General features: G+C 42.5%; 1 protein-coding gene across 2 annotated transcripts; it reads left to right on the top strand.

Moving 5' to 3' along the window:
• LOC120517881 (protachykinin) lies at positions 1–21,699 on the top strand. Of its 2 annotated transcripts, none has more exons than XM_039740392.1 (5): positions 1–296; positions 3,323–3,428; positions 8,672–8,704; positions 13,044–13,097; positions 21,393–21,699. In XM_039740392.1, exons 1-5 carry the CDS (start codon positions 183–185, stop codon positions 21,443–21,445), a joined length of 360 nt encoding a protein of 119 aa, XP_039596326.1. In that variant the 5' UTR covers positions 1–182; the 3' UTR covers positions 21,446–21,699. The 2 variants fall into 2 exon arrangements, with proteins under 2 accessions (XP_039596326.1, XP_039596327.1); XM_039740393.1 differs by having other exon boundaries at positions 2–296; positions 3,323–3,419.
• Positions 21,700–27,507: the final 5,808 nt, after the last annotated feature.

Raw genomic sequence — 27,507 nt, 5'->3', positions numbered from 1 at the left:
GGCACAAGATCAGACAGCGAGAGGCGCCTGCCGAGTCAACTTGGAACGCGGGCTGAAAGAGTGATAGGCAGCAAATAGCGAGGGTTCTCTAGTTTTTACTATTTTTTTATTATTATTTTTCATTGCCAACATATCTTTAAGACATTTAGTTTATTAGAGGACCTTTCTGTAGCCGGATAGAAATGGAAACAATAAGATTTGTCATCTTAGCTGTAGTTCTTTTTGCACAAGTTTATTGTGACGAAGAAGCTTCTCCGGACCAAGAAGGGCAGTATTGGTCGGCTGAAACCTGGCAGGTAAAATCAAAAGAAGATTTATTCACCTTTCTGTGTCTTGTTGGTTTACTTAAAAGGTGTTTAAGTGTTTTATTTTATTTATTATTATTATTTTTTTTTTTTACATACGCTGTTACGCGAGGCACCATCGCTGTACTCTAAATGTCGCACTTAACGCGCTGTCTTATTTAAGGCGCTGGAATTCGCATATCGTTTTTAAAGTCTCATAAACTAGGTCGTGGTAGACCAGAGATTACCAAGAAAGGGGCAAGTGTCCTGTAAGGTTAAGAGCTCTTAAGATAAATAGAATTCCACCCATCCGTTTTTACGCCGTATATGCGGGGCTGGGTGTCGGGGTTGCTGGAGTCTACCCCAGTAATCATCGTGTGCAATTGGCAGGAACAACACCTGGACAGGGAGCCAGTCCACTCCAGAGCGAAAACACACACACACAGGCACGAGCATGGACGGCCAATTTAGCTACGTCAATTCAACTCACCTGTGTGCCCAGCGGCACGACGCCTCAGCGATTCAGCACCGTGGACAGCGCCGGTGCCTGACGGACGAGTGCGGCAAGTCAAGGAATGCGCAGGAGCAAACGTGGCGACTCTGAACGCTTCTGAAACAAGGGAGGTAAACTGATCACCTATTCAGAAAAAATATCAGACATGAATAAATAAATACACGGGATGGATTGTTCTGCACTCACTCGCTTGAGCTGGCGGGGGTTCACGAAACTCCTTCAGTATGCAAAAGTAGTCAGGAGTTGTATGCTCTTCTTCTTATTCGTATGGTTCGATTATTGATCAAGAAAAACTCTCTCCGCGGACAAATAGTACCAGCTGTGTTTATATCATTAACTACATTAAATCTCAATTTCACATGTAATGATCTGAAACGGTCAGTTCCACTGTGCGCCATTGCTGGGTGTTGTAAAAAGAAGGAATTAATTCAATAAACCGCTTTAAAAATTCCAATCCTGTTGCGCCGGCTGCATCACAGATAACGGACCTCTCTATACGGGCGGCTTGGTCCCCATATTGTGTTTCTCGTTCAGGATTCCTTAGAGTGTCTTTAGGTCGATTGATCTCTCCGGTAACAGCAGTGGATGAAGTGGGAAAAAATGATTAGCGGCGCTCCTGGAGTTTTGCCTTCTTCACGTTAGAAGCTAAAAGAAATTTGATAGACGACCAGGCGGAGGTCCATGTATAATTTAGGAGACAGAGAGATGTGGAGACCGGACAGGGATTCCCCTCGTACAAAAAAAAAACTGAAGACACAGAAAAAGAATTTTGCTAACCATCATTAAGTTTTTGTATCTCACAATGTAGTTTTGTGGGGGACATCAAAGGGGTGCCGCTCCGTTTATGCAAACGTAGAATTCTGTACCATTAGGAGTCAACGACAATGCAGCAATTATAAAACAATCTTGTACATGGAAACAATTCATTGATATTGTCAACTAAAATACTACTTACATGTAAAATTCGCCTGAATTTGTACATTTAACATCATTATTTTAACTGCTCATTTTATTACAGTTTGTTTACTGTGTTGAAAATATACCGTTGATGTAACGTTTTTTGCTGGATTTTTTTTTTTTTACAGTGCGAACGGGGGTCTCCTTCTTAACGTTCATCTTTTAGGAGACCGCGGGGGTCCTTATACAAGTTAGGTGACGGGTAGATTTTAGATAAGGAACGGGGCGGGGATCCCCTTCAAGCTATAGGAGACTGAGTGATGAGATCGGGAAGGATTCTGTCTATAATTTAGGAGACTGGGCGGGGGTCCATATTTCATATAAATTAGAAGACGGAGAGATTTTAGTTAGGTGACTGGCGGGGGTCCCCCGAGCTAGGAGACGGAGAGAAGTTACAGGTAGGAAAGCCCCTCGCTACAATTCCAGGTTAACACGAGTGACATTAAAGTACTGAGAGTTCGTGAACAGTGCCAGTTCAGACCCTTAAAGAAAAGAGAGATAAAAAGGTAAAGTAATAAAAAAGATAAATACAGATTAAAAAGCAATGACCAGCCTTCAAAGAGTAAAAAAAATGGAAGTGCCGGCGCTGCGGGTACCGGTGAGTGATGACTGATTTCAAACACTGGAAACACTCCCCGTATTCCAAAGAGCAAAACGTAGACTTGCCAGGACGGAGTTCCCGCTTCACCGACTGAGTACAAGTCACTGCAGGCGCGGATTCCGTGATGGGTTCGCGTCCTGCGCCTTTTTTTAGAAGTGACGCTCCCACGACCGATCGACTCGGTGACAGCTAAAGCGGCTTTACTGCAACACATGGAGTTTAGAGCTCCGGAAAGTTGGAGTTTAAGAGACGGTAAGTCAGCATTTTATCAAACTTGGCTAGATGTCTAGCTTTTATCGTTCGTGGAAGAATAAAGACTTGTCAACTCCAGAAAGGAAATAAACGTCAAGTTAAGAAAATGTCAAACCAAGCTGCAAGAAAGGCAACAGGCTCCGAGAAAGGGCTGTATAATCATTTATTTGCACTCTTCCCGTAGACTTCTTTTTATCACTAAAGATGAAATATGAAGAAATTAATTTTGCTTCGTGCGGTGGGCTGGTGCCCTGCCCGGGGTTTGTTTCCTGCCTTGCGCCCTGTGTTGGCTGGGATTGGCTCCAGCAGACCCCCGCGACCCTGTAGTTAGGATATAGCGGGTTGGATGATGACTGACTGACTGACTAATTTTGCTTCAGAACGGGGCCGCAGCTGCGCTCCGGTAAACTCGGTGTGCTCCTCATCACTGCGGTTGTGCGGCATTTCGTCTTTTTTTCACTTTAGGTTACGAATAGGTGATTTAGAATAAGCGACGGATCTATTTAGTATCATAATAGTATTACGTAATAATCGATATTGTATTGTTCTTTTTTTATTCATTGACCGCAGAGCCTGCAGCGATGTAATCGTCAGGTTGTTTTTCGTGCCTTAACGTATCAGGATGAAAACTAACCGCACAATCGGGATGATGAAGCGTGCATTACTCCTGGATGTCATTTCCTTTCATGCCGATTCTTCTTCTTCATTTTGCAGGATGAAGTGCCAGACAACAACATCGCACAGCAGTTTGCAGAACTTATCAAAAGATCGAAGTCTCATCAGTTCTACGGACTCATGGGGCGGCGGTCAGGTACCTCAGGTCTCACTTCATGGCTTGTCGCTTTTCTCTTAAGCTCTGTTGTCACCTCTGCGCGCGCGCGCGTGTGCCCTTAATTAAGATCCACTCTCTTAAAAATGAAGATACCAGAGTATAGCGTTTCAGAGAGATGCCCTGGATGAACCATTTTAGGCTCACAAAAGAACCATCCGCCTGAAGGTTCCAGAAAACACCTTAATTTATTTAGGTCTGTGGCTCCATAAATATAGATGATAGCATATTTGTGAAATAAGTATGGGTTTCTGATTTTAAAAAGGTCTTTATCTGAGTACAGAAGTTCTGGACATCGTGATCTGTTACCCTGCTATAGACCGTATACATTAAAGATTACTGCGTTGTCCATATTTTACGCCCAAAGAACCAAATGTGATACGCAAAGAAGCCTCCCCAGAAAAGCAATGAAGCAATGGAGCCGTTGCAACCCAGTAAAACGCCTTTAAAGAACCAGCATGGGCACGCGGAGAACGAGCAAACCCCGGCCAGGCGCGTGCATTTGAAACCTGGGGGCGCTAAATCTGTGAATGGGCGCGCGCCTCATCGTTCTCATTTCAGTCCTTCGTGGCTTACTGACACTTCTGGAAACACATAGAGACCGCCCAGCAGAATTTGATTAAAATCGTAAACTCTTAGGATGTCAAAAAATAATTTCTGCACTTACAGCACGTTTCGTGACAAACGTCCTATGACAGAAAGGAGAGTGAGTCTCCTAAAATGAAATGGCACATAAGGTGCTAAAAGGTGCGTTTAACTATAAAGAGATGAAGTCATGACTTACTTGATGAGCACAGCTCGTGTCGCTGATGGGGTATCTGCCATACAATGTCCCCGTGCCCCGTTTGTGTCGTGAGATGTCGCATAGGGATCGGCATGTTATTTTACATTTCATTTATTTGCTTAGCGGACTCTTTTACAAAAGATGACACCACATGAGGTCCGTTTGGGAACAAGTGTGACAGGACAAGGGGACAATATTTACAGTTACAACAAAGCAAAATATTGGCGAGGCACAAGTCCCAGATCTACAAAACCCAACAGATCGCATCACTTAGAAAATTCAATAAATGAGGGGGTCTTCTTACGCTTATTGGGCACAATGAGGGGAGTCGGCAGTTTGGATGGAGGTGGGCGCCAAGATTTATTTTATGTATGAAGTGGCCAAGACAACTCTTAAAAATGAAGGTGCTAACTGTGTCGTTCACAGCGATGCCACACGGAAACCATTTTGGCACCAGAAGAACCAATCCATCGGGCGAGACTGGCGGTGGCACGAGGTGGCGTCATTTATCATCACCTGGACACCTAGGGCCCCCAATTACACAAGAGGCGTGAGGCTTATACGAGGGAGACCCTTCAGACCCTTAACAGACTCCCTAAATAACCATGAATGGATGATAAGAAGGTTGTGAGGCCACATTGGATCCGCGGTGTTAAAACGTCTCAGGTTCAGTTCAGGTGTTCTTGATCCGTTTGTATTCTGTCTACAATTCAATAAAGACTTGTGTTTTATCCACACATCAGGAACCGTCACAAAGTCCAAAGAACCTGCTTCGAAAGCAAAGAACCCTTTCCAGAATTAAATTATTGTTTGCCAAGAAAACGAGGAACCAGACGTTGCCGTTTTGGGACCGTTATGTTTAAAAGTGTTAAATGGAGTGACGGACGATCGCTTCTGCTGATCTTTCGGCAAAAAACTAAAACAGAATTTCTATCATGTGTGGTTAAAAATAAATGTTAATGAATGTCAGAAAGCTCCTGTTTACAAGTAAACGACTAGGAAAACATTTTCTTAATTCGCTCCCCGCTCTCATCCTGACCGCGACTTCAGCGATCGCAAACCCATAACGCTTAACGTCGAACCGATTAGGATCCGCAATCAGACGAGCAAACTGGCCGCTAGAAACACTCGGTGTTGATCGAGAAGCCGTTAGAAACGTTTGTTTTTTCGACTAGAAAACTTCTTATAAAACCCGCTATGAATTTCTTTCAATGTAAGGAAGAGTCGCAAAGCATGATGCAGGAGAAGGATAGCATGGCGCTAGAAATATGCATAGATCGATATAAAAAGTGCTATATATTATTATAATGATAGGTATACAGATCTGAAAGGTGCTATATAATATTATTAGAATGGATTGGAAAGACGTCATATAATACTATTGTAATAATTGTTAGATCGATCGTTTTTAAAGCGCTATATAATACATTTGTAATGATAGATATATATGAAAGGCTCTAAGTTATATTATTATGACAATGGTCTGAATGTCTGGGCATTCGATTCTCCTCATAAAAACTAACATCCAGGCCTTTAATGACCTCATGGGCACGGCCATCAGCAATGTGTCTGTCTGCGGAGAGAGTGTCGACCTCGTCGAGAGGTTTACTTACCTCGGCGGTGACATTCATGTCTCTGGTGACTCTTCCTATGTTGTCACTAAACAGATTGGGAGAGCATGGGAGGTCATGAGGTCGCTGGAAAGGGATGTGTGGCGCTCCTGAGATTTTTACAAGAGGACGAAGGTCCAAGTCTTTAGAGCCCTTGTGCTTCCTGTTTGTGAGACATGGCTGCCATCCAGGGACCTGAGATAAAAACTGACTCCGTGTGTGTCTCTTCAGAGGGTCCTTGGGTCCCACTGGTTTGACTTTGTGTTGCTCACGGAGTTCTGAATGAGGCACATGACCTGCATTGTAATGGAGCGTCAGTACGGCACTACGACCATGTGGCTCGAATACCATAGGGAGATCCTGGACATCTGGCTGCGGCAAATAGAGGGTCATTTCCGGAGGATGGGACTGGACCGCATGTCTGCTTGGGGGGTTTCCAACCAGGACCCCAAGCTGTTTTCGTAGTATGGTAGTTGCGGCAACGCGCTGTACTAGTGCCTGCTCCCCAACCTGACCTGATAGGTAGATAGATAGAAAAACTGCTATATTATTATTATTATTATTATTATTATTATTATTATTATTATTATTATTATTATTATTATTATTATTATTATTATATGTGAAAGGCGCTATATAATTTTATTATAACAATAAATAGATTGAAATAAAAAGCAATATATAATTTTTTATAACGATAAATAAGTGAAAGGCGCGATATAACAGATGGCGCTTTTTGCAGAGAAAGCTATCACAAGCCGTTCCATTAAAATGTCACCGTAAGATCGTCCTTTACTTTTTAAGCGCGTTGCACGCACGCACGGCACTGAATAAGAAGCGGACGTTTCGCCTTTGAACGTTTCTCACGATTTCGTGCTCTGTTTCACCCGAAACGTTTTCACTTGTCACAAATAAATCTGAATTTCTTCGTCTCGTGAAATAAAGATCGTCCCTCTGCTGCAGGGGTGCCATTACGTCTATTGGGTTATGCACTTTTGGTGAGTTTCTTCGGAAATAAGAATGTTCGTTAAATAAATGAATTGCCAACTTAAACGACGGTAGAATTGAAGACAGCCGACCAAAGCACTGTGCCGTGTCCGGGGGTTGCTGCTTCCCTGCTCTTTATACTAATTGCGTTAAGAGTTCTTTAAGATTCGGTTAAGCGTTCAAAAGGGCTCCCATAATCCTCGCCAGACTCCTCATCCGTTGCACTGAAACAATAGGGATGGGCAAAATGTTATATTTTAAGACTGTTTAAGGAAAACAAAAAGTTGAACGTGATTGGGCCATTCGAATCCAATTTAGCGTCTCCAATCAAATCCATTTTTCCCTGAACAGATCTCCATCTCTGCATTTGAGAACTTCTGCTCTCCTGAATTGATAAAATGATTCGATATCTCTTTAATGCGATGCACTGGCATTCCAACCATCTTAAAAATCCTGGATCTTTGATGGGATTCTATGGTTGTTTACTGGGTTGTGTGGTTCCTTGAACAATTTGACAAGCGTCTTTTTATTCTGCGAAGAGTTCTTTGCATATGAAGTTTTTTTTTTGTACTTCTGATATGAAGAGCAAAACTGAACTCTTCAGTGTATGATAGGCTAGCGGGAAGGACATAACGGATTGGGAAACCTAAACTGCAGGTGTCATTGTATGCAATGCGAGTCCTTTGTAAAATCGTTATGTATTTCACTAATCTGTTACAATCTGTTCATGGTTATCTACTGTAGCCTGTACGAATCCAAACCAATAAAATGTTCTTCCTGGACCCTTCATGTGGACGGATTAATTGGGAACCTAAAATGATTCTCCTGTGCCATCGCTCTGCAGGACCGCTCTGGCACCACCGTTTTGAAGAGTGTGCGGCAAGGTGGCGCAGTGCTTAGACGTGTCCTCGTACGTGTTTATAGTGTTCAAGTACAGAACTTTCCAGCTCTGGGTGGGTGGGTTTTGACTGGATACTGTATTATTATTATTATTATTATTATTATTATTATTATTATTATTATTATTATTTAGGTGATGCCTTTGTTTAATTATTTTGCCAAGGAGGTCTCTCTCTTAATTGCCTTACTCCCTTTTTCAATTTTGTTCTTTACAAGGGTCTTTTTTTTGGTGGGGGATCTTGTCTTCTTAGGAAGTCAAGGCTGGGGGGGCTTTCAAAAACAGGGCCTGTTAAAGCTCATTCCTTGCGTGATTTTGGGCAATACAAGCGATACATTGTAGTTGTTAGTATTTCATATCCTTTTCCGAAATTGACATTCCTGATGAGGGTAACAGTGATAACGATAATGATGATGATTTTCTTAATGGACTTGATATGGCTCCGTCTTCTCACGATCGTGTAGTGCTATGTAAATGGCTGGCCCATTGTCTGAAATTGGCATTTCTGCAGTTAAAAAAAAACCCAAACATCCAAAGTCGGAGTAGATGACAGCATAAATGGCGAAACTGACAGGACAGCACCCTCCCGTACTGCTTTACTCCGCTTGAACCGGTGAGCCAATGGCGCGGTGGTTGACGGCTACACGTCACGTGAGTTTGTCCTCTGCGCGCTCGCGCTCGCGGTACGTGCACGGTTTCTTCAGTTCTCCCACTGTGCGCGCTCGCTTTACTTGCGGTGTAAATAAAAGCGCGACTTCAGAGAGTCCATTGACAGATCGACCGTATAGTAAAAATGTTTTGTGTTTTTTTTCCTACCTGAATTTAAAAGCGAATATTGGTTGGTGTGAACCTTTGCAAAAGATTTTGTGCGCTTGCGCAGAGCATTACTGCTGCCATGTAAACCGCAAAGCTCTTTGCAGTAACTTAACTTACCAAATTCCTTTATTCATTTCAGGTTCTCCACAAACCGTACCCTTGGGGCGCAAAAGTAAGTATTTCAGTTCTGTCTACATGAGATTTTGTCTGCATGTCTTACAGTGCCTGACTTCTGTTAACCACACGGCTAGTGGGGAAGGGGGTCCATCATTAGCCTCTGGCTAGAGGGGGTCCTGTCACCTACTGGTTTTTATTTAACGCAGACTTGTGACGAGGACTAAAATGCAAACTGTGCCCCCCAGCCCAGGTAAGCCCCATCATAGGTCACAGCATATCTGAAATGAGGTGCAGAGCAAAAGAAAGGACAGCAGCTTAGCAGGGGGGCTAAAACTGGACGGAGCGGCGAGGAGAAACTATGAACTATAAAACTAATGAATCCTAATCCTACTGTAGAGGGGCCCAGAAGCGACTTTTATGTTCATCCCCACATAATTCAAAAACTATAAAATATAAGAAATTGTTATTTGCAGTGGTAGCGCCGCTGCCTCGCAATTAGGAGACCCGGATACGCCCTGCGTGGAGTTTGCATGATCTCCTCGTGTCTTCGTGGGTTTCCTCCCACAGTCCAAAGACATGCAGGTTTGGTGCATTGGCGATGCTAAATTGTGTGTGGGTGGGTGTGTGGCGCCCTGCCCGGGGTTTGTTTCCTGCCTTGTACCCTGTGTTGGCTGGGATTGGCTCCAGCAGACCCCCGTGACCCAGTAGTAGGATATAGCGGGTTGTATAATGGATGGATGTTATTTGCAGCAGAGACTTTGACATTAGAGGTAATCCATATGATACTTTTCTATTATCGTGGCACAAATCGTATTATCGTTTTTAAGATTAAGCACCCAAAAGGGACATTAGGCATATATAGGTACCTATCCTCCACCCCCATAAACTTTAAGGTTGGTATTTGTGGTTGGGGTAGGCCACTCTAATAATTTAAAATCCAAAAATTAAGTAACCGGGGCAGTGCAATAATAGAAAAGTCCCAAGATTTTTTATCAACCTGTGGGGCGCAAAGTAACAAAAAAGAGGGGGCAAAGATGTGAAAAAAAGAAACCAAGGATCGAAAATCTGAAAAATACTTCAATTGAAACCAAAACAAATTAAACTACATTCTGATACTAGAAAAATAAATATAGAGTTAGATAAATGTCGATAAAAGTTAAGTAGGTATAATAAAATTTGTAGCGGTGTATCGGCAGCAAAAAATCTAGGAATACATTTTATTAGGGTTTCAAAAAACGTTAGGGGGGCGCGATTAAAACTTTTATGAAAACTCGGGTCGCAGATACTTAAAGGTTGAGAAACGCTGGGTTACAGTTGTTAATCAATTTGTGATGATCTGTCGTGGATCAACGTCATTGAAGAAGATAACTGTGGTTACCCAGACCTCAGTGCCCATTGGGATGGGACCCTCATCATAGTGGAAGCTTCAGGGCCCCAAAAATGTAGGTCCTCCATTATGTGAAGGATTTTGGAGAATGACTGTCATGACAGCATTAAAAGGCTGAGGGGTTGCTCTGAGAACTGACCACACTGGAAAGGAGGCGAGGTAAAAAGTAACTTTAAAATATGTATACGTTACCAAACATCCACTCACCCATCCATTTTACAAACCCCCTTTATCTCTGAGCAGGACAGTGGGAAAGCTTGAGTCCAGAGCTGGCTGTGTCACTTCACTCCACAGCAGTGCCACTAGCAATATGATGCTGCTGGTCATGCAGCGTTTAGTAATTCTATGTCTATGCCTTCCTGTAGCAGGCTATGGCGGAAGTGAAAGGTCACGCGGTCAGGCTAGATATCGGGCGGTGACGTGACACCAATGGGGTCATGAGAGAGGCGCACAGTAGTCCGAAGGACGGATAGGAATTGAAAAAAGAGGCAACGGGGTGTATGGGAGGCGTGGGGAAGGGTTTGGAAGAGGACGAAAAGGAATCAAGAAATACTGTGTGGGGGGGGGGACCAGGTTTGAAGAAGAAGAAGCAGGACTAACCAGAAGAGAAATAAATATAAGGCACACTCTGTCTTCAGCTATTAGACAGCTCTATTTAAACCTCTAGCACTTCATGCATTTTTTGATAATGGTGTCTTATTAATTATGAATTTATAACAATAGCTCCATAACATTGCATTGCAATTTAAATGAATATAACAAACTGGCAAACTTAATGTAATCACAAATTTCAATATAATGATTACCTTTTAATATGAATCTTTGCCCACAATCCCTACTTAATTTATCCTCATGTATGCAAATAAGGCAAATTAGTGATCCAATCAATGCACAGCCTCAGAGGGGGCGTATCCAGTGACATGCAGACTATGGAGAACTGCTTTAGTGTGCCACAATGGTGATGAACAACAGAGGTGTGATTTTTGTCGACTTCTGACACACATTTTAATGTAAGCCTATTTGGGCGATGATTACAGAGTGATTGAAATCGGGTTTTGGCAATGCGTTCAAGAAATGCAGTCCTGTTGCCGTTTTGATCATTTAATTTTATTTTCTGTGCCACAGTTAGTGCCAATTATTTTGCACCCTAGACCAGGCTTATTAGTGTGCCAGCCGACTGTTCGGTAGCTAACCCGTGCTGCTGGGTTCCCCCCCACTTATGATCTGCACCCTAGGTGAATGCCAAATTTGCCTTAATGGTGGTGCCAGCCCTGGCTACAATAGGAAGATTACTGATATTATTATGATTATCGTTGTTGTTCTTGAGTTATTGATGGATAGTGAAGGTCATCACATTTTAAGACTAAACATCACCAGTATGTGAAAATAATCTAAAATAATAGAATCAGACGGCCGTAGGTCTGAATTGCTGAAAAAAATACCACCATCCAAATTTCTCTATCCCAGGTGACCACCCAGTTCGCCTAACTGGTAGAGCTGGCCCTGCCAGAGTCAAACCTGCAAGCATCGGGCACAGCAGGCCCAGAAAAATGAGGAGAGGCATTTCAGTTCCAAAACTAGTAATAAAGTCTCAAGTTATGTTAATAATGCCCAACAAGAGAGAGGAAAACATTTAAACCCCGGCTTGGTAACAGAAGGCAGTGAACATTTTTATAAAGAAACTTCATTAATGAAAAGAGATAAATAAGAACAAAAAGTGTAGAAGAGTCGAAAAAAGACAATCCGTAAGCAAACCGATCCTTGTTTTCTTTGTCGACTGCTTGTTTTATCTGCGCTGCCCTTGCTTAAATTTTGAGACCTGGCACCCTAAATGGGGGTTTTCTGTTTCTGTAGACGATGAGTCCGTCGTTACTTTCTTCATTTGAAACGTACTTCTTGTTTTTGCTATTGTAAGTTTACCGTTACCGCTGCCATTGTCATTAGTTACCATTGGCACAGTGTTGTTCACTGGTTGTTAGAGCAGCTCTAGGGTTTCTGGGGGTGTGTCCTCAAGGGTCATGACCTCTGGCTAATGTCTCGCTAAGAATTAAGAGTCCCATGAGACGGTGACATCCTGATTGGAGTTTGTGGATTCCTAAACCCTCTTTGTCATTCGCACTTTCGCTTTTCTTCGAAGGATCTTAGTTTTCGATTCTCTCTCTCTCTCTTTTTTTTTGTTTTAGAGTTTTCTGACCGTCAAGTTGGCTTCGGTTGCTATTCGGTAAATTTCCGGATTACGCTTTTATTTTCGGCATTTTCACTATGTCTTTCCTCCCAATTCCCAATTACTTTATAATATATTCTTCCTAGATCTCCTAGAATAACAATCCCCGAAACACAGTCCAGTAAGAATAATCAAAAGGCGGAGCAAAAGGGAAAAAAAATGGAAACATCCAAGAATGAAACACAGCAGGCCACCGTTCTCCAAGAAACTCCCCTCAACGTATTGGCCGTCTGATTGGCTGGACTGCTGCTTTATATAGGCTGGGGGGAGGTCCTATAGCAGTGAGGCAAGGAGTGGCCCCGCCTCTTTGGGTTCCGCCCACAAAGCACACAGAACATAAAGACATCTGAAGAGATGACACCTAAATAATTCAAAGCGTAAGGAAAACAATAAGACTTTAAACAAAGCAAGTGAAGGACAAACGAACAAAACCAAACGAAATGAACAAAACTGGGGAGCCAAAGTGAAAAATGAATGAAAAAGAGAAAGTCAATTTCTACCTATTTTATAAAGCAACTTTCATGATTATCTGTTATAAAGTGCCTGTCACATCTGTCTATCATATAGTGCCTTTCATGTCCCTTTATCATATAATGTCTTCCATGTCTCTCTCTGTTGGCCTATCTGTTATATAGCGCCTTTCCTATCTCTCCACCTATCTCATTCCAATGGCCCTTCCAATTGCTTTGCATTTGCTGCTCTCTTTCTTTTTGTCTCTTCTTCTTCATTTTATCAGAACTCCACATTGTAAACAGTCCTTGTGTTTTTTTTTTTCTTCTGCAGGACATAAAGGGGAGATGTTTGTAGGTCTGATGGGCAGAAGGTCATCAAGTGGAGGTATGTCTGATCTCACACTTTGTCTTTTCGTCCCCACTGACACGAGGACATTTTGAGAGCGTGTCTTACTTTGCATTCATTTGGATCGTCCACCTACACACACTGAAATTACTTTTTTGACCACCGGAAACAAATCTTCTCGAAAGCGCGCTCCTGAACGGCAAAAAAGTTTTTTTTTTTTGTTTGTTTGGGTCTTCTAAACTGAACTATTTCCCTTCATCATTTTAAACACTTCAGTCAGGCCTCCTCTTCATCTTCTTTTTCTTAAACTGTGAAGGCTCAGCTCTAACTCATCTTCATGTAGCCCTGAATCAGCCCAGTCGCTCTTCTCTGGACCTTCTCTTGTGCTGTTATGTCCTTTTTGTAGCCTGGAGACCCAAACTGCACCCAGGACTCCAGATGAAGGCCTCCCCAGTGTGTTATAAAGCTGGAGCAGAACCTCCTGTGACTTGAACTCCACACATCAAGGCGCTATATAACCTGACAGTCTGTTAGCCTTCTTAATGGCTTCTGAACACTGTCGGGAAGTCGATAGCTTAGAGTCCACTATGACTGCTAAATCCTTCTCATAAGATGTGGTCTCTTCTCATAAGATGTGGTCTCAAATTTCAAACCTCACATTTTTACTTCCTATCTGTAATTCTTTACATTTACTGACTCATCGTCCACAAATCTGCCCAAGCCTGTCTGCTGTCCAAGTCCTTCTGTGATGATATAACGGATTCCAAATTATCTGCTAATCCACCTGTCTTGGTAGCTTGAGCAGAACCTCCTGTGACTTGCACTCCACACGTCAAGGCGCTATATAACCTGACAGTCTGTTAGCCTTCTTAATGGCTTCTGAACACCGTCATGATGTCGTCAGTGACGAGTCCAGTATGACTGCCGTGTCCTTCTCATTAGATGTTCTTTTAAACTTCAGAGCTCCCATTGTGTATTCACACCCTACATCTAATTCTTCACATTTATTTCCTTTAAATTTCATGGTCTACAGTTCTGCCCCAGCCTGTCCCTCGGTAACACTTTCGACGATCCTTCCTGCTAGTTTGTTGTGATCCACAAGACTTGCCCAGCTCTACTGATTGATGTTCTTGTCAGGTTGTTCATGTTTGTTAAGCCTCAGCACTGCCTCCTGCTGGACTCCTCTATTAACATCACCCAACTCAGTGAAGGTCCCTCTCCCCATTAACCCTCTTCTTCCCGTGTCTGAGCCCACGTTGTACCCTCACACAGACCCAAATTCCCACTTCTTTCAGTTTGGTCACCCACCTCTCACGTCAGACCGTCTCAAAAGCCTTCTGAAAAATCGAAATTATTAATGTCACCTGCTTTTTATTTGTCGGTTCCTCGTAAATTCAAGCATATTATTGAAACACGACCTTCAGCGTCTGAACCCACGTTGACTATCCTGTAACGTTCTTGACATGTGCTGCTCGATCTTTTCCTTAATAATTCTTCCACTGAATTAACTTGTGATGCGCGTTCAGCTTACTGGCCTGGAGTGACCTCAGGGCCGGATTAAGGTGGGTGCTGTTGATGGTGCAGCATTAGGCCCAATTTTGATACAGGCCCAGATGAAAAGAAGACGAGAATTTTCCAGAAGCTGAACAGTTTTCCTTTGCTATATTAACCTCAAAATAATTTTTAGAATGAAATTTGGAGTCCGACTTTCGGACGCCTAGACACAGCGTTACTTATTATACAGTTACTGTTGTTCTTTGCGCTGTGACGTAACAATAACGTCGTTGTGTTTATTGTTAACTGAAGATTTCAAGTTAATGCTATCAATTTTACATTAAACAGTTTACTTAGTAATTTAGCTGCGTTTTTTTGCAATATCTTAGGGATTCTTGCCACTTTATTATTGCTCGGTAAGTGCCACGTAGTAAAATTTTCACCTTGAAAGTTCGTTGTACAGTAAAATCGATGGCTATTTAAATGGTTTTCCATCCATCCATCCATTTTCTAACCCGCTGAATCCGAATACAGGGTCACGGGGGTCTGCTGGAGCCAATCCCAGCCAACACAGGGCACAAGGCAGGAACCAATCCTGGGCAGGGCGCCAACCCACCGCAGGACACACACAAACACACCAAGCACACACTAGGGCCAATTTAGAATCGCCAATCCACCTAACCTGCATGTTTTTGGACTGTGGGAGGAAACCCACGCAACCACGGGAGAACATGCAAACTCCACGCAGGGAGGACCCGGGAAGCGAACCAGGATCTCCTAACTGCGAGGCAGCAGCGCTACCACTGCGCCACCGTGCCGCCCGTTAAATGGTTATCTGTAAAGGTAAAACTAAAAGCCGGCCCGGCATGGATGTTTAGAATTTTTTTAAATCCTCGACAGGATTCTGGTCTATTATGAAATTTAAATCGTAGACAAATTTTTACCCTCAAGAGCCTGAACTGAGTCACTCTGACCCAATGTCTCTTCAAATTCATTTTTTCTTACTCTGTTTCGTAAGAGAATTGTGAAATGTTGTGTATTTCATTGTTAGGTTTTCTGCATTAAGTGCACTTTTCAGACAGTTGCTATTGAATGTTGATGTTAATCTCGAGTTGTTACGATACTGCGTCATTATTATTATTCACGTTCAATAAAGGCTGGCTGGTTGCGTCGCAAGCAATTCAGGCTCCTTGGTCGGTCTGAGTGCGCGGACTTTCTTACGTTGCAGCATCGGGCCCAATTTTGTCGTAATCCGGCCCTGAGTGCCCTGAATCTGCCTGGTTACCCTCCTTATATAATGGGATCCGATTCGCTATCCTCCAGTCTAGGGAATCCATTCCCGGGTTCCCAGTAATCAGGAATGAAACTGCTGTAATTCCCGAGAACGGCCAAGCTCGCATATATAGCATGTAAAAGTGTAAAAACCGATCAAGAAATAACAGAGTTATAATTGAATATAATTAAGTGGCACCGTTTTTTGGCCCCCGGTGTAGTGTGTTGCCGATTTAATTCAGTCAACAACAGACCAGCAGCACTCGTCAGTCTCCCGGCTCCCACTAAGACTGGGCCCAGTGGACTGGGAGGAGTCACGACTTCATTGACGTCTGTCAGGCAACAACAGCTTGGAACGGCAACCTGAAATTGCAATGCGTCGGTCTGTTGCATCCGCGTTATCTGTGCCAAGAAACTTGCCATCGCAGAATGATGACCAGAAACTGGATGCCCCAGTAAAAGCTGAAATGGCGGTGATTCAGAGCAACGGCAAGCGCGGGCGTTGTTTAGAACAAGCGTATCAGTATCTGATGACTGTGCCGCCTACTTCAGAGGCTGGCGTACTCTGCCACGAGGGTGCGCTCTCGCCTGGACGACCGCTCGCTGGACACGTTGTGCTTTCTACGCTCTTATTACCGCGACTTAACTAGATACGCGCACTTATATGGCAGCATGAACTGCTTGTAGATAAGGTTAGTCTCTTATTGCTGTCAACATATTGCAGTAGTTTTAGTAAAAGAAGTGTTGCTCGTTCTAAAACCATTCACATGTGAGATGCCCGTGCACTGTGTCATCCCCGGGAATGGATTCCCTACTCCAGTCTTTAGGAACATCTCCAGGGTGCAGAGATTTTTGAAAAATGTGTGCCAAGAGGTCCTGTCTGCACTCACTAGCCCCCCTTAAGCGCTCTGTGACAAATGGAATCGGCTCCTGGCGCTTTGTGACATTTGAGCCTTTTTAATCTCAGCTGCTCTTCTCTCTCTACAACTGACAAATCACTCCGTATGTCCTTAGCGGTCCCTGTTATTGACTTCTTCTTCATACGTATACACCGCAAGAGTGCTGTTTCGCTGTCTGGGTATTTTAACCCCGCTTTATTGTTTATAGCATTCTTGACCCCCCAGCCCATTAACGTCTCTATATTATAAAAAGAAATCGAGAGACGAGACGTGATTTACCCAGAGAGACTCTTCCACATCCCGCGAGAAGAGATGTAACCACGGAAGTAAAAGACAAAGAGCAGCAGAACTTTGTAAAGAATTCAGAAACGTCGTCACGATTCACGTGCAGAGCAGGATGGAGATAATGGAAGTACGAAAACTTGAATGATAGTAAAGATCGCATGAGCGCAAACAAACGGAAATTAATAGCGGAACAGCGAAGAGAGATCAACTATATTGTTTGAATTTAAACTTTAAGTCCAGCGTTTCTCAAGCTATTTGAGGGGCTAAATTTCAAGCCCCTCCTTATGCAAAGCGATTTGGAAAAGTCCCGCCCACATGTACAACACTTACAGCCACGCCCACGGTTCAGTCCTCTCTCATTTGTGTGAATGCTGTTGTCAGACACAGTTCGTGTAGACAGAAAGAAACGAGATTCACTCACGGGCAGTTAGTTGCGTTGTCACGATGAAAGTCCAAACACGGAATCCAAATTCAGTGCGATAGGCTAAAAGGTAAAAGCGAGAAGAGATCGGATGTTTGGGCACGGGTGGTATGAGAGAAGTGCGCCGCGTGGGATGAAGATCACGTGACACAGCATGGCAGCAGCAAGCCAGCAGCTGATCGAGCAAAGAGGAGGTAAAATAAAAATCGGACATGTTTCCTATTGTGTCACCGTTTAAGAGGGGGTGTCGGAGGAGCGACCGCGTCTCCTTGGGGTGTGTTCTGCCCCCCCCCCTCCTCACAACGTGAGCGTGGCTGGCATGGATTGAAGGCCGGGTGGGGCTTTGGGGGGTGGTAGAGTAGGTGGGCGAGCAAAGCGAGCAGGGGGTGAAGACCCCAGTACAATTAAATTATTGAAAGAATCTCCTGAAGTCGACTTTCATCTTATCTGCGATATTTCTCTCCAGCTGTCCTTTAGCCCCCCTAATATCCTTTTTAACCGTTGCTCTCTGATGCCCTACGGTTTACGCCGAAGTCACCGGCCTTCTCTGTTTTATTCATTCATTTTTTAATTCTTTTCATGCTCCTCTTCTTAGCTCCTCATTGACCCACCTCAGAGTGTTCTTTAGTTCCCATCTTGCTGCTTCTAAACTGTAGGATGGACGTGTCCTGTGCTTGATGTCAGCCACCTTTACACCTGCGCCACGTCACCTTGACTGTCTCCACGCCTAATGGCTGATCCCAGTATGTCTTACTCAGCTTGAACACTTCAACATATTTATCTTGGGACGACTGCCAGTCTACTGGACATTCTCTGTGGCTTTGCCTACCTGATCATCATTCGTGACCTTTGGAAAAGAAAAAATTAGGAAGGGTCTCCCCTCGACGCCCTCGTATTCTCTGATAAGGGGATGGAGATTTGAGGAGTAAACCGCAAGACCAGGATTCTTGTTTTATATTACTAGGGGGCTGCTCGCCAACCCCTGGGTGGGCACTACACATATCTGCCACTCGCGTGTGGGGAAGCGGATGTACAATTTAAACAGATTGCTATTTTTATGGGGCGGCACGGTGGCGCAGTGGGTAGCGCTGCTGCTGCCTCACAGTAAAGTTTGCTTCCCTGGTCCTCCCTGCGTGGAGTTTGCATGTCCTCCCCGTGTCTGCGTGGGTTTCCTCCCACAGTCCAAGACATGCAGGTTAGGTGGATTGGTGACCCTAAATTGTCCCTAGTGAGTGCCCTGCAGTGGGCTGGCACCCTGCCTGTGGATTTGTTCCTGCCTTGCACCCTGTGCTGGCTGGGATTGGCTCCAGCAGACCCCTGTGACCCTGTAGTTAGGATATAGCAGGTTGGATAATAACTGACTGTTATTTTCAAGAGAATTGTTACATATGCATAGTAGAACTAACTATTTTACATTACAGCGGGTAAAAAATAGTAAAATGTAATAAATTGAATGTAAATTATGTTTCATGTTGCACTCAAGGTATTCATTGTGTTATACGATTTTCTTCTATTTGGCTTTGAAAATTAACACGCAGATGATTTTCAAACTTACACTTTTACTGTAAACACATTTTTGAGTTCACTTTTCGTCTATCGCATTGAATTTGGATTCTGTGTTTGGACTTTCATTGTGACAACGTAATGTATAACTTCCCAAAATTTAATTTCATTTCTTTCTCTCTATGAATGTAGAGAAAAGCCGAGCAAAACGACCCCTTTAATCGGCTAACTAAAAAAATTACAATATGCAAGCTTTCGAGACAACTCAGGATCTCGCCTGAAGAAGGAGCCTGATTTGCCTCGACAGCTTGCATATTGTAATTTTTTTAGTTAGCCAATTAAAGGGGTCGTTTTGCTCGGCTTCTCTCTATATTCATAATGGCTAACACGGTGCAACACCCCTTTCTCTCCATTAAATAAAACAACTTTTTCGTAAAAAAAAAATTTGGTAATTGTCTTTGGAAAAGCGATTCTAACGGGAAACTGTAAACGTTTTAATACGAGATCTCCTTTGGTGTCTCATGTTAGATGGACTCCATTACCTTTCTAGTCACCTGTTACAATTTTACCTGTCAGAGTTGTTCGACCAATTTTCAGTCCAACTAATCTTGTCTTACTGCATAGCCCAATCACTCAGACATCAATTACACAATTACATTACGAGGCGTCCTTCTGTCAACAGGAATTCGGCCGGTGGAAGACCAGACGGTGTTAACGGTTGTCGATATTCTTTGTGATCTTATAAGTTGATGTTTTCATCTTCCGCACCATCACCACCAACTGTTTCAGCAGAGTCTACTGATACGCATTTAACCAATGTGCCGTGTAACCGATCGACAATTTTCAAGTTCATTCGTTTGACTCGTTCCTCATTTCTCGCTGCTAGGATTGCCCGTGTACTCATTTCTTCTGTTGATAACACTTCGGGATGAACATCTTCAATAAGATTTGGACATGATAAGTCTTCTTTAATTATAAACTTAAAGTGAGGAAAACGTAAAAATGTTTAAGAGCTGAGAGCGCAGGAACGTTGACTGACAAAAGCATTCACACCAATGAGAGGTGAGAGGACCGCGAGAGGGCGTGGCTGAGAGGAGGGCGGGACTTGAAAACATCTCTTGGCCAATGTCTGGTCTCATCACGTCTCCAGATTTTATTTTATAACAGAGAGATATCTGTAGTGATACAGGGAGAGAGAGAGAGAGAGATAATAAAATCCACTGTCTGTATGTCTGTCTGCTTTTCACGAGAGAACTACTTGAACGGGTTTGTTTCTAATAATTTGCTTGAACGTTCCGGTTCATTTTGCAACTTCTCTCATCGCGCTATGTTTCATAGTTTGCTTGCAGGAGCGATTTTGCTTGTCTCAATTTTCTTTAATAATAGAGAGATGTACATTAAAGAACCATCAACAACAAATCCAATTTATAATTAATTGAACAATTATTACGAAAGTAAAGTTGAATAAATCGGACTCTATAGCTGCATGAATAAAAGGCAAAGGACCACTTCCGGTTAGTGGAAATAGCGCAAAATTCAATAGAAATCTACGTTTTGTACGTAATACTTGTATGCAAAATTTCATTGACCAAAGTGAAAGCGTACTCAGGTTATCGTGTTCACACGCAGACACACACAGATATAATTCCAAAAATGCCATTTTCGGACTCGGGGAGGTCTAAAAAGTTGCGATTTCATCAAATCTCGAAATGCATTCTTTGGACGATTCCAATACTTTCCCATATACTTCGTATACGAGTAAGTAAAAAACAGGACAATAGATGGTGGACACCTTGCGGCCAACCCCGGATAATTACAATTAAAGGTGTGAAAACAACGGACTGCTGTCTCAGGTAGACGGCTCAAGATGGTGGCTCCTCCAGATTTCAGGTATCCCGGGAGAAACAGGCGGGTCCAGGTGGACGGAACCCAAGAAGTGACGTTGGATGGAACGGCGTCAGTCATTCTTTCGGCCAGAAGGGGAAGGAGAGAAGTCGTTAGTCCACAGTGCCACCTGCTGGCACGGCAAAGGATTACCGTCACCTAAGCCCTAAGGCTCCGTGCGCACGCGCGTGACGCCTTTACAAACCGTTCGGACACTTCGGCTGATCGGTTTCTTCAGGTGTGTTTTTTGTTAGCGTTTTAAGCCTTTCTCTTTACGTCTTCCTCGGCTGACCAACTGTGCTCCCCGAGTAAGAAGGCGATGCGGGTTTGGTGTTTCGGTTAAAATGTGGACGTAAAACGTTTGAAATGATAGCAAAATTCTCAAATTCAGATGTGGTTTTAGTGCGGATGTTCGTTTTTTTATTGCAGTCGTTTCCTAATCTCCGTTTTGTTCAATGGGGCAGCAAGTGCGGGTGGCGGGTAGGGGTGGTGAGCGCCACCGCTTCACAGGTTAAACATTTTGAGTGCGGCTTGAGAACGACTGACTGACATTTGTATTTGTGATTTCTGTTTTAGAAATGTCAGAAGAATGGGACAGAACTCAACCCTACGGCAGACGACGTAAATAAAAACGACCGCAACAGACCCTGACCCCCCGAGTCCTCACCCAACCTGTTTTCCCTTCTTTTAATTTCCTCCTGTTAGCCAGTGGGACACTCATGTAAAAAGCACTTAAAATCAACGAGTCTGAGAGGACATGGCGCTGTAAAGTGGTGGAGACGGCGAGGCGGAGGCGGACACGGGACGAGCGGCCTTCATGTTGGCGTTTAATGCAAGAGTTCAAACACCAAACTGGAATAAACTGGAATCACTGGTTACACGATCTATATGTAGGCCTTTCTTTATTGTGCTTATGGCTTGTCAACTTTTGTGGCTTTTGCGGTTCACGTATTGAATCAATCGATGTGAAACAATAAAAAGAAGGCAAACGCAAAGAGGTGCCGATTTAAACCAACAACACACAAAGAATAAAGTGTCGCCGGGGGATATTTTTTATTTTTCCTATTTAACACAAAAAAGATAGATAGATGGAGAGACAAGAAATGCACTAGATTGATAGATAGATCTGAAAGGCTCCATACTGTATAAAAGATAGCTGTGAAAGATGCTATATAACGAAAAATAACAACATACAAAAATAGTGTGCCACCAGAGGTTTCTTTTTATCTCCATATAACACACACATAGACAGACAGATAGCTATGAAAGGCACTATATAATAGATAGATAATAGACATGTAACGCACTGTATAATTGGTTGTTGAGCAGCAGACCACTCTCACACTTCTGCCCCCTCTTTGGTCTCATTGCCCCTATGCCCCCACCCCACCCCAGAAGTACAAAATCACGTGAGGGTGGCTGCCAATGACTGGACCTGCTCTTGTAGCTTTAATGGAGGTCGCCATTTGAAGTTCATTTCCTTGCAGCTCTCGTATTTGGATTAAGCAGGTAAAGACGATCAGTGGAGGACATGTTGCTGTTGACGCCGTCCCGATGCCCGTTTTCTGCAGCCCCCACAGCTGCACTATATAATTGATCGAGGAGATTGCAAGGCACTATATAAAGGATAGATACATTGGAAACACACTATATAACAGATAGTTGGAAAGAATTGAAAGGTAGTATAAAATTGGTAGATACATAAAATTGAAAAGGACTGTATAAGATAGATGTGAAAGGCACTATATAATACTATTATAATGATAGTTAGATAGATAGATAGATATATATGAAAGGCACTATATAATACTATTATAATGATAGAGAGATATGAAAGGCACTATATAATACAGGGAGTGCAGAATTATTAGGCAAGTTGTATTTTTGAGGATTAATTTTAATATGGAACAAACACAGTGCTATCAGTCAATCCAAAATGTTAATAAACCTGAAACCTGAATGTTTCACAACGGAAATGTAAGTGTGAACATCATCAGGGGAATACATACGTCGCACAATTATTAGGCAACTATTAGTGTGCAGATTTATTATGCAACTAAAGGAAAAATGAACATGTTCCCATCTCACTTGTTTCTTTTCATCTGTTATAGTGAGAATAATAAACAAACACCTCAAAATTTACAAATAAACATCTCTGACATTTCAAAATAAATCAATCAGTCAATCAATGACCAATATAGCCCCCTTCTTTCCAATAACAGTCATAAGCCTTTCCATTCATGGAGTCTGTCAGTTTCTTGATCTGTTGACGATCAGCTTTTTGTGGAGCAGTGACTACAGCCTCCCAGACATTCTTCAGAGAGGTGTATTGTTTTTCTCCCCGTAAATCTAGCGTTTAAGAAGTGCCCACAAGTTCTCGATAGGGTTTAGGTCAGATGAGGAAGGGGGCCATGTCATTATTCCTTCATCTTTAAGGCCTTTACTGGCTGGCCACGCAGTGGAGAACTTCGATGCAAGTGATGGAGCATTGGCCTGCATAAAAATCATGGTCTTCTTCCTGTATCACTGTTTGAAGAAAGTGTCTTCGAAAAACTGGCAGTAGGTTTGGGAGTTGATTTTGAGTTCATCTTCAATGCAAAAAGGTCCAACTAGCTCATCTTTAAAAATACCAGCTCATACCAGTACCCCACCTCCACGTTGGAGTGGAGCTCTGTGCCATTACTGATCCACAGGTCCATCCATCTGGTCCATCAAGAGTCACTCTCATCTCATCGGTCCATAAAACCTTTGAAAAAAATCTGTCTTCAGATATTTCTTGGCCCAGTTTTGACGTTTCAACTTCTGTTTCTTGTTCAGTGGTGGTTGGGTTTCAGCCCTCCTTACCTTGGCCATGTCTTTGAGCACTGAACACCTTGTACTTCTGGGCACTCCAGGTAGGTTGCAGCTCTGGAATATGAAAGTACTGGAGGATAATGGGTTCCTGGTAGCTTCACGTTTGATTCTTCTCAAATCTTTGGCAGCTAATTTGCGTCTTTTGTTCTCAACACGTTTCTTGCGACCCTGTTGACTATTTGCAACAAAATGTTTGATGGTTCTGTGATCACACACCAATATCTTAGCAATTCCAAAAGTGCTGCATCCCTCTGAAAGACGTTTTACAATTTCTGACTTTTCAGAGTCAGTTAAATCTCTTTTTTGGCCCATTTTACCTGAGGAAAACTAGCTGCCTAATAATTCTGCACACCTTGATATAGGGTGTTGATCTCCTTAGGCCACACCCTCCCTCATTACACAAATACACATCACCTGACGTGCTGAAATCCAATAAGCATTCAAGTTAATACAGCTTGGAGTTGGAATATACGCATGAAAAATGATGATATGGTCAAAATACTCACTTGCCTAATAATTGTGCACACAGTGTACTATTATACTGATAGATAGATATGAAAGGCACTATATAATACTATTATAATGATAGATAGATAGATAGATAGATAGATAGATAGATAGATAGATAGATAGATAGATAGATAGATAGAAATGAAAGGCACTACATGATAGATAGATAGATAGATAGATAGATAGATAGATAGATAGATAGATAGATAGATAGAAATGAAAGGCACTACATGATAGATAGATAGATAGATAGATAGATAGATAGATTAGATAGATAGATAGATAGATAAAGAACTATATAATAGATAGATAGTTAGATAGATAGAATGATAGATAGATAGATAGATAGATAGATAGATAGATAGATAAAGAACTATATAATAGATAGATAGATAGATAGATGTGAAAGGCACTACATGATAGATAGATAGATAGATAGATAGATAGATAGATAGATAGATAGATAGATAGATAGAAATGAAAGGCACTACATGATAGATAGATAGATAGATAGATAGATAGATAGATAGATAGATAGATAGATAGATAGATAGAAATGAAAGGCACTATATAATAGATAGATAGATAGATAGATAGATAGATAGATAGATAGATAGATAGATGTGAAGACACTACAGTCCCTGACACAAGTCTTGTCGCTTCTCTATTTTGTAGAAACTCCTGCTATTAACCTGACTTTTAATTAATCCACTGGTGTTAGAAATCGCTCCTATGAAACTAAAGCCCTCCCAAATGATGTTTAATGCACTGAAATAAATTAGTTTCACAGAAAAAAGATTTATCATTTAATCAAGACAGAAAGGTCAAATTTGGGCAAGACAAAAGTTTTGTCACCCATACAGAAAATGAACAACTTTACTGCAAATCCAAAAATATGTCAGCAAATTCAGTAGTGGTGCTGTGAGATCCAAATTTAATATCTTGTATGACTTCCATGAGCTTGAAGAACAGCATCCATGTGGTTTGGCAAGGATTCATCAAATTTATTGATGAAGTCATCAGGAATAGCAAAGAAAACAGTCTTGCATGCCTCCCAGAGTTCATCAATGTTCTTTGGTTTCGTCTTCCATGCTTCCTCTTTCATCCTACCCCACATATGCTCAATGATGTTCATGTCTGGTGACTGGGCTGGCCAATCCTGGAGCATCTTGATCTTCTTTGACGTGGAGATGGAAGTATGCAATGGAGCACCATCCTGCTGCCGAATTTGGCCTTTTTTATGGTTGGGAATATAAGAGGTAGCTAAGATTTTAGACTATTGATGTTGCCTTCCACCCTGCAGATCCCTCGCATACCCCATACTGGATGTAACCCCAGACCATGATTTTGCCTCCACCAAACTTCACTGTTTTCTGGGTAAATCTCGGCTCCATGCGGGTTCCAGTAGGTCTCCTGCAATATTTGCGGTGACTGTGGTGTAATTCAACAGAAGATTCATCTGAAAAATCCACCTTGTGCCACTTTTCCAGCGTCCATCCTTTTAGCAGGCTGTGGGCCTTGGCAAATGCCACACAGTTTGTCTTTTGTTTAATGCTGGCTTATGGGCACTGATTCGACCATGGAGGCCATTTCGAGACAGAATCCGACAAACAGTTCTGGTTTTCTGGTTAACACAGGGACTTCAGGTGACCAGGTCTCGTGGAGCTCTGCTGGCCTTGGATTTTCGAGCCAACAAACGGTCCTCTTGAGCAGTTGTCTTGCGGGGTCTTCCTGACGTGGGCTTGTCAAAACGTCTCCAGTCTCTTCAGATCTTTTTTTTAACCTCTGAACTTGACGCTGAGACACATTGAAGGTGTTTGCCACATCAGCCTCTTGATAATCAACACTTTAGTCTCAGGGTGAATCTTAGGCCTGTTTGCAGAGCTCTAGTTGCAGTTGATGTGAAGGTCTAGTGTACTGGGGTTCTTGTTATACACACCTGAGACCTCAGTGATCCATTATTAGTCACAGGTGAAGCTCATATGACTTACGTCTTGCCAAAAATGGACTCAATGGGCTTTACCAAGCTGTGAATATTAGAATACTTTTTGTCAGTTTCGTTTTGCACTGAAACATTATTACAAAAGCTGATGGGATTAAAATGAGCCATTTCTTGTAACAAAATCTTGATTAGAAATCTATTTTAGCGGCACTTCAGGTCAATTTGTACACAAGCGACAAGACTTTTGTCAGGGACTGTATATAGTAGATAGATAGATAGATAGATATGTGAAAGGCACTATATAATAGATAGATAGATAGATAGATAGATAGATAGATAGATAGATAGATAGATAGATATGTGAAAGGCACTATATAATAGATAGATAGATAGATAGATAGATAGATAGATAGATAGATAGATAGATATGAAAGGCACTATATAATAGATAGATAGATAGATAGATAGATAGATAGATAGATATGAAAGGCACTATATAATAGATAGATAGATAGATAGATAGAAAGAAATGGAAGGCACAATATAATAGATAGATATGAAAGGCAATATACTGAGGAAAAGATAAATATGAAAGATGCTATATAACAGATATTAAAATACATAAATAAAACTGTGTCAGGGGTTTATTTTTATTTTTTCTACTTGATGCACAGAAAGAGTGAGAGATACATAGATGTGAAAGGCACTATATAGTCCATACATAGATAGGAATGGCTCTATCCAATAAGAATTGTATAACAAACAATAGAACTACAAGAAAGGACTTGTTCAGACTGCGGTGGGCTGGCGCCCTGCCCAGTGTTTGTTTCCTGCCTTGTGCCCTGTGTTGGCTCCAGCAGTTAGGATATAGTGGGTTGGATAATGGATGGATGGACAAAGTGACATCAAGGCTACAGAGAAGGTTGCAAATTGAGTAAAGATTCCTAGAAGTATTCGGACCCTTAATTCTGTACTTTGTTGAAGCCCCTTTGGCAGCTTTGAGTCTTCCTAATTACGTCTCTACAAGCTTTGCACACCTGAATTTGAGCAGTTCATCCCATTCTTCCTCGCAGATCCTCTCCAGCTCTGTTCGATCTGATGGGATGTATCTGTGAAGTGCCACCTGCAGGTCTCTCCACATGTGTTCTGGCCACTCAAGGACAGTCCGTCTTTCTCCTGGCTCTACTGAATGCTTCAGGTCATTTTCATGCTCGCAGGTGGACCGTCACTCCAGTCTGAGGTGGTGGGCACAGACCTCTCCGTATTTGGCTGCATTCATCCTTCCCTCAATTCTTGCCAGTCTTCTTGTCCCTGAATTGCCAAGCTTGACCATAGGGAGTGATGAGCTGTGCCAGATCTTTTCCAGACATTGTGCTTGCAGTTCTG

This window comes from Polypterus senegalus, chromosome 17, assembly GCF_016835505.1.
Source record: "Polypterus senegalus isolate Bchr_013 chromosome 17, ASM1683550v1, whole genome shotgun sequence".
NCBI classification, from domain to species: domain Eukaryota; kingdom Metazoa; phylum Chordata; class Cladistia; order Polypteriformes; family Polypteridae; genus Polypterus; species Polypterus senegalus.
Note: the sequence above shows the minus strand (reverse complement) of the source record. Positions and strands in the feature narration are given on the sequence as shown.

What these genes read in the sequence shown, in the direction of transcription:
- LOC120517881 (XM_039740392.1), top strand. Translation starts at nt 183, where the DNA reads ATGGAAACAATAAGATTTGTCATCTTAGCTGTAGTTCTTTTTGCACAA. An exon ending in GCGGCGGTCAGGTACCTCAG is followed by an intron (nt 3,429 to 8,671) that starts GTCTCACTTCAT and finishes TATTCATTTCAG; the next exon opens with GTTCTCCACAAACCGTACCC. An exon ending in CAGAAGGTCATCAAGTGGAG is followed by an intron (nt 13,098 to 21,392) that starts GTATGTCTGATC and finishes TTTCTGTTTTAG; the next exon opens with AAATGTCAGAAGAATGGGAC.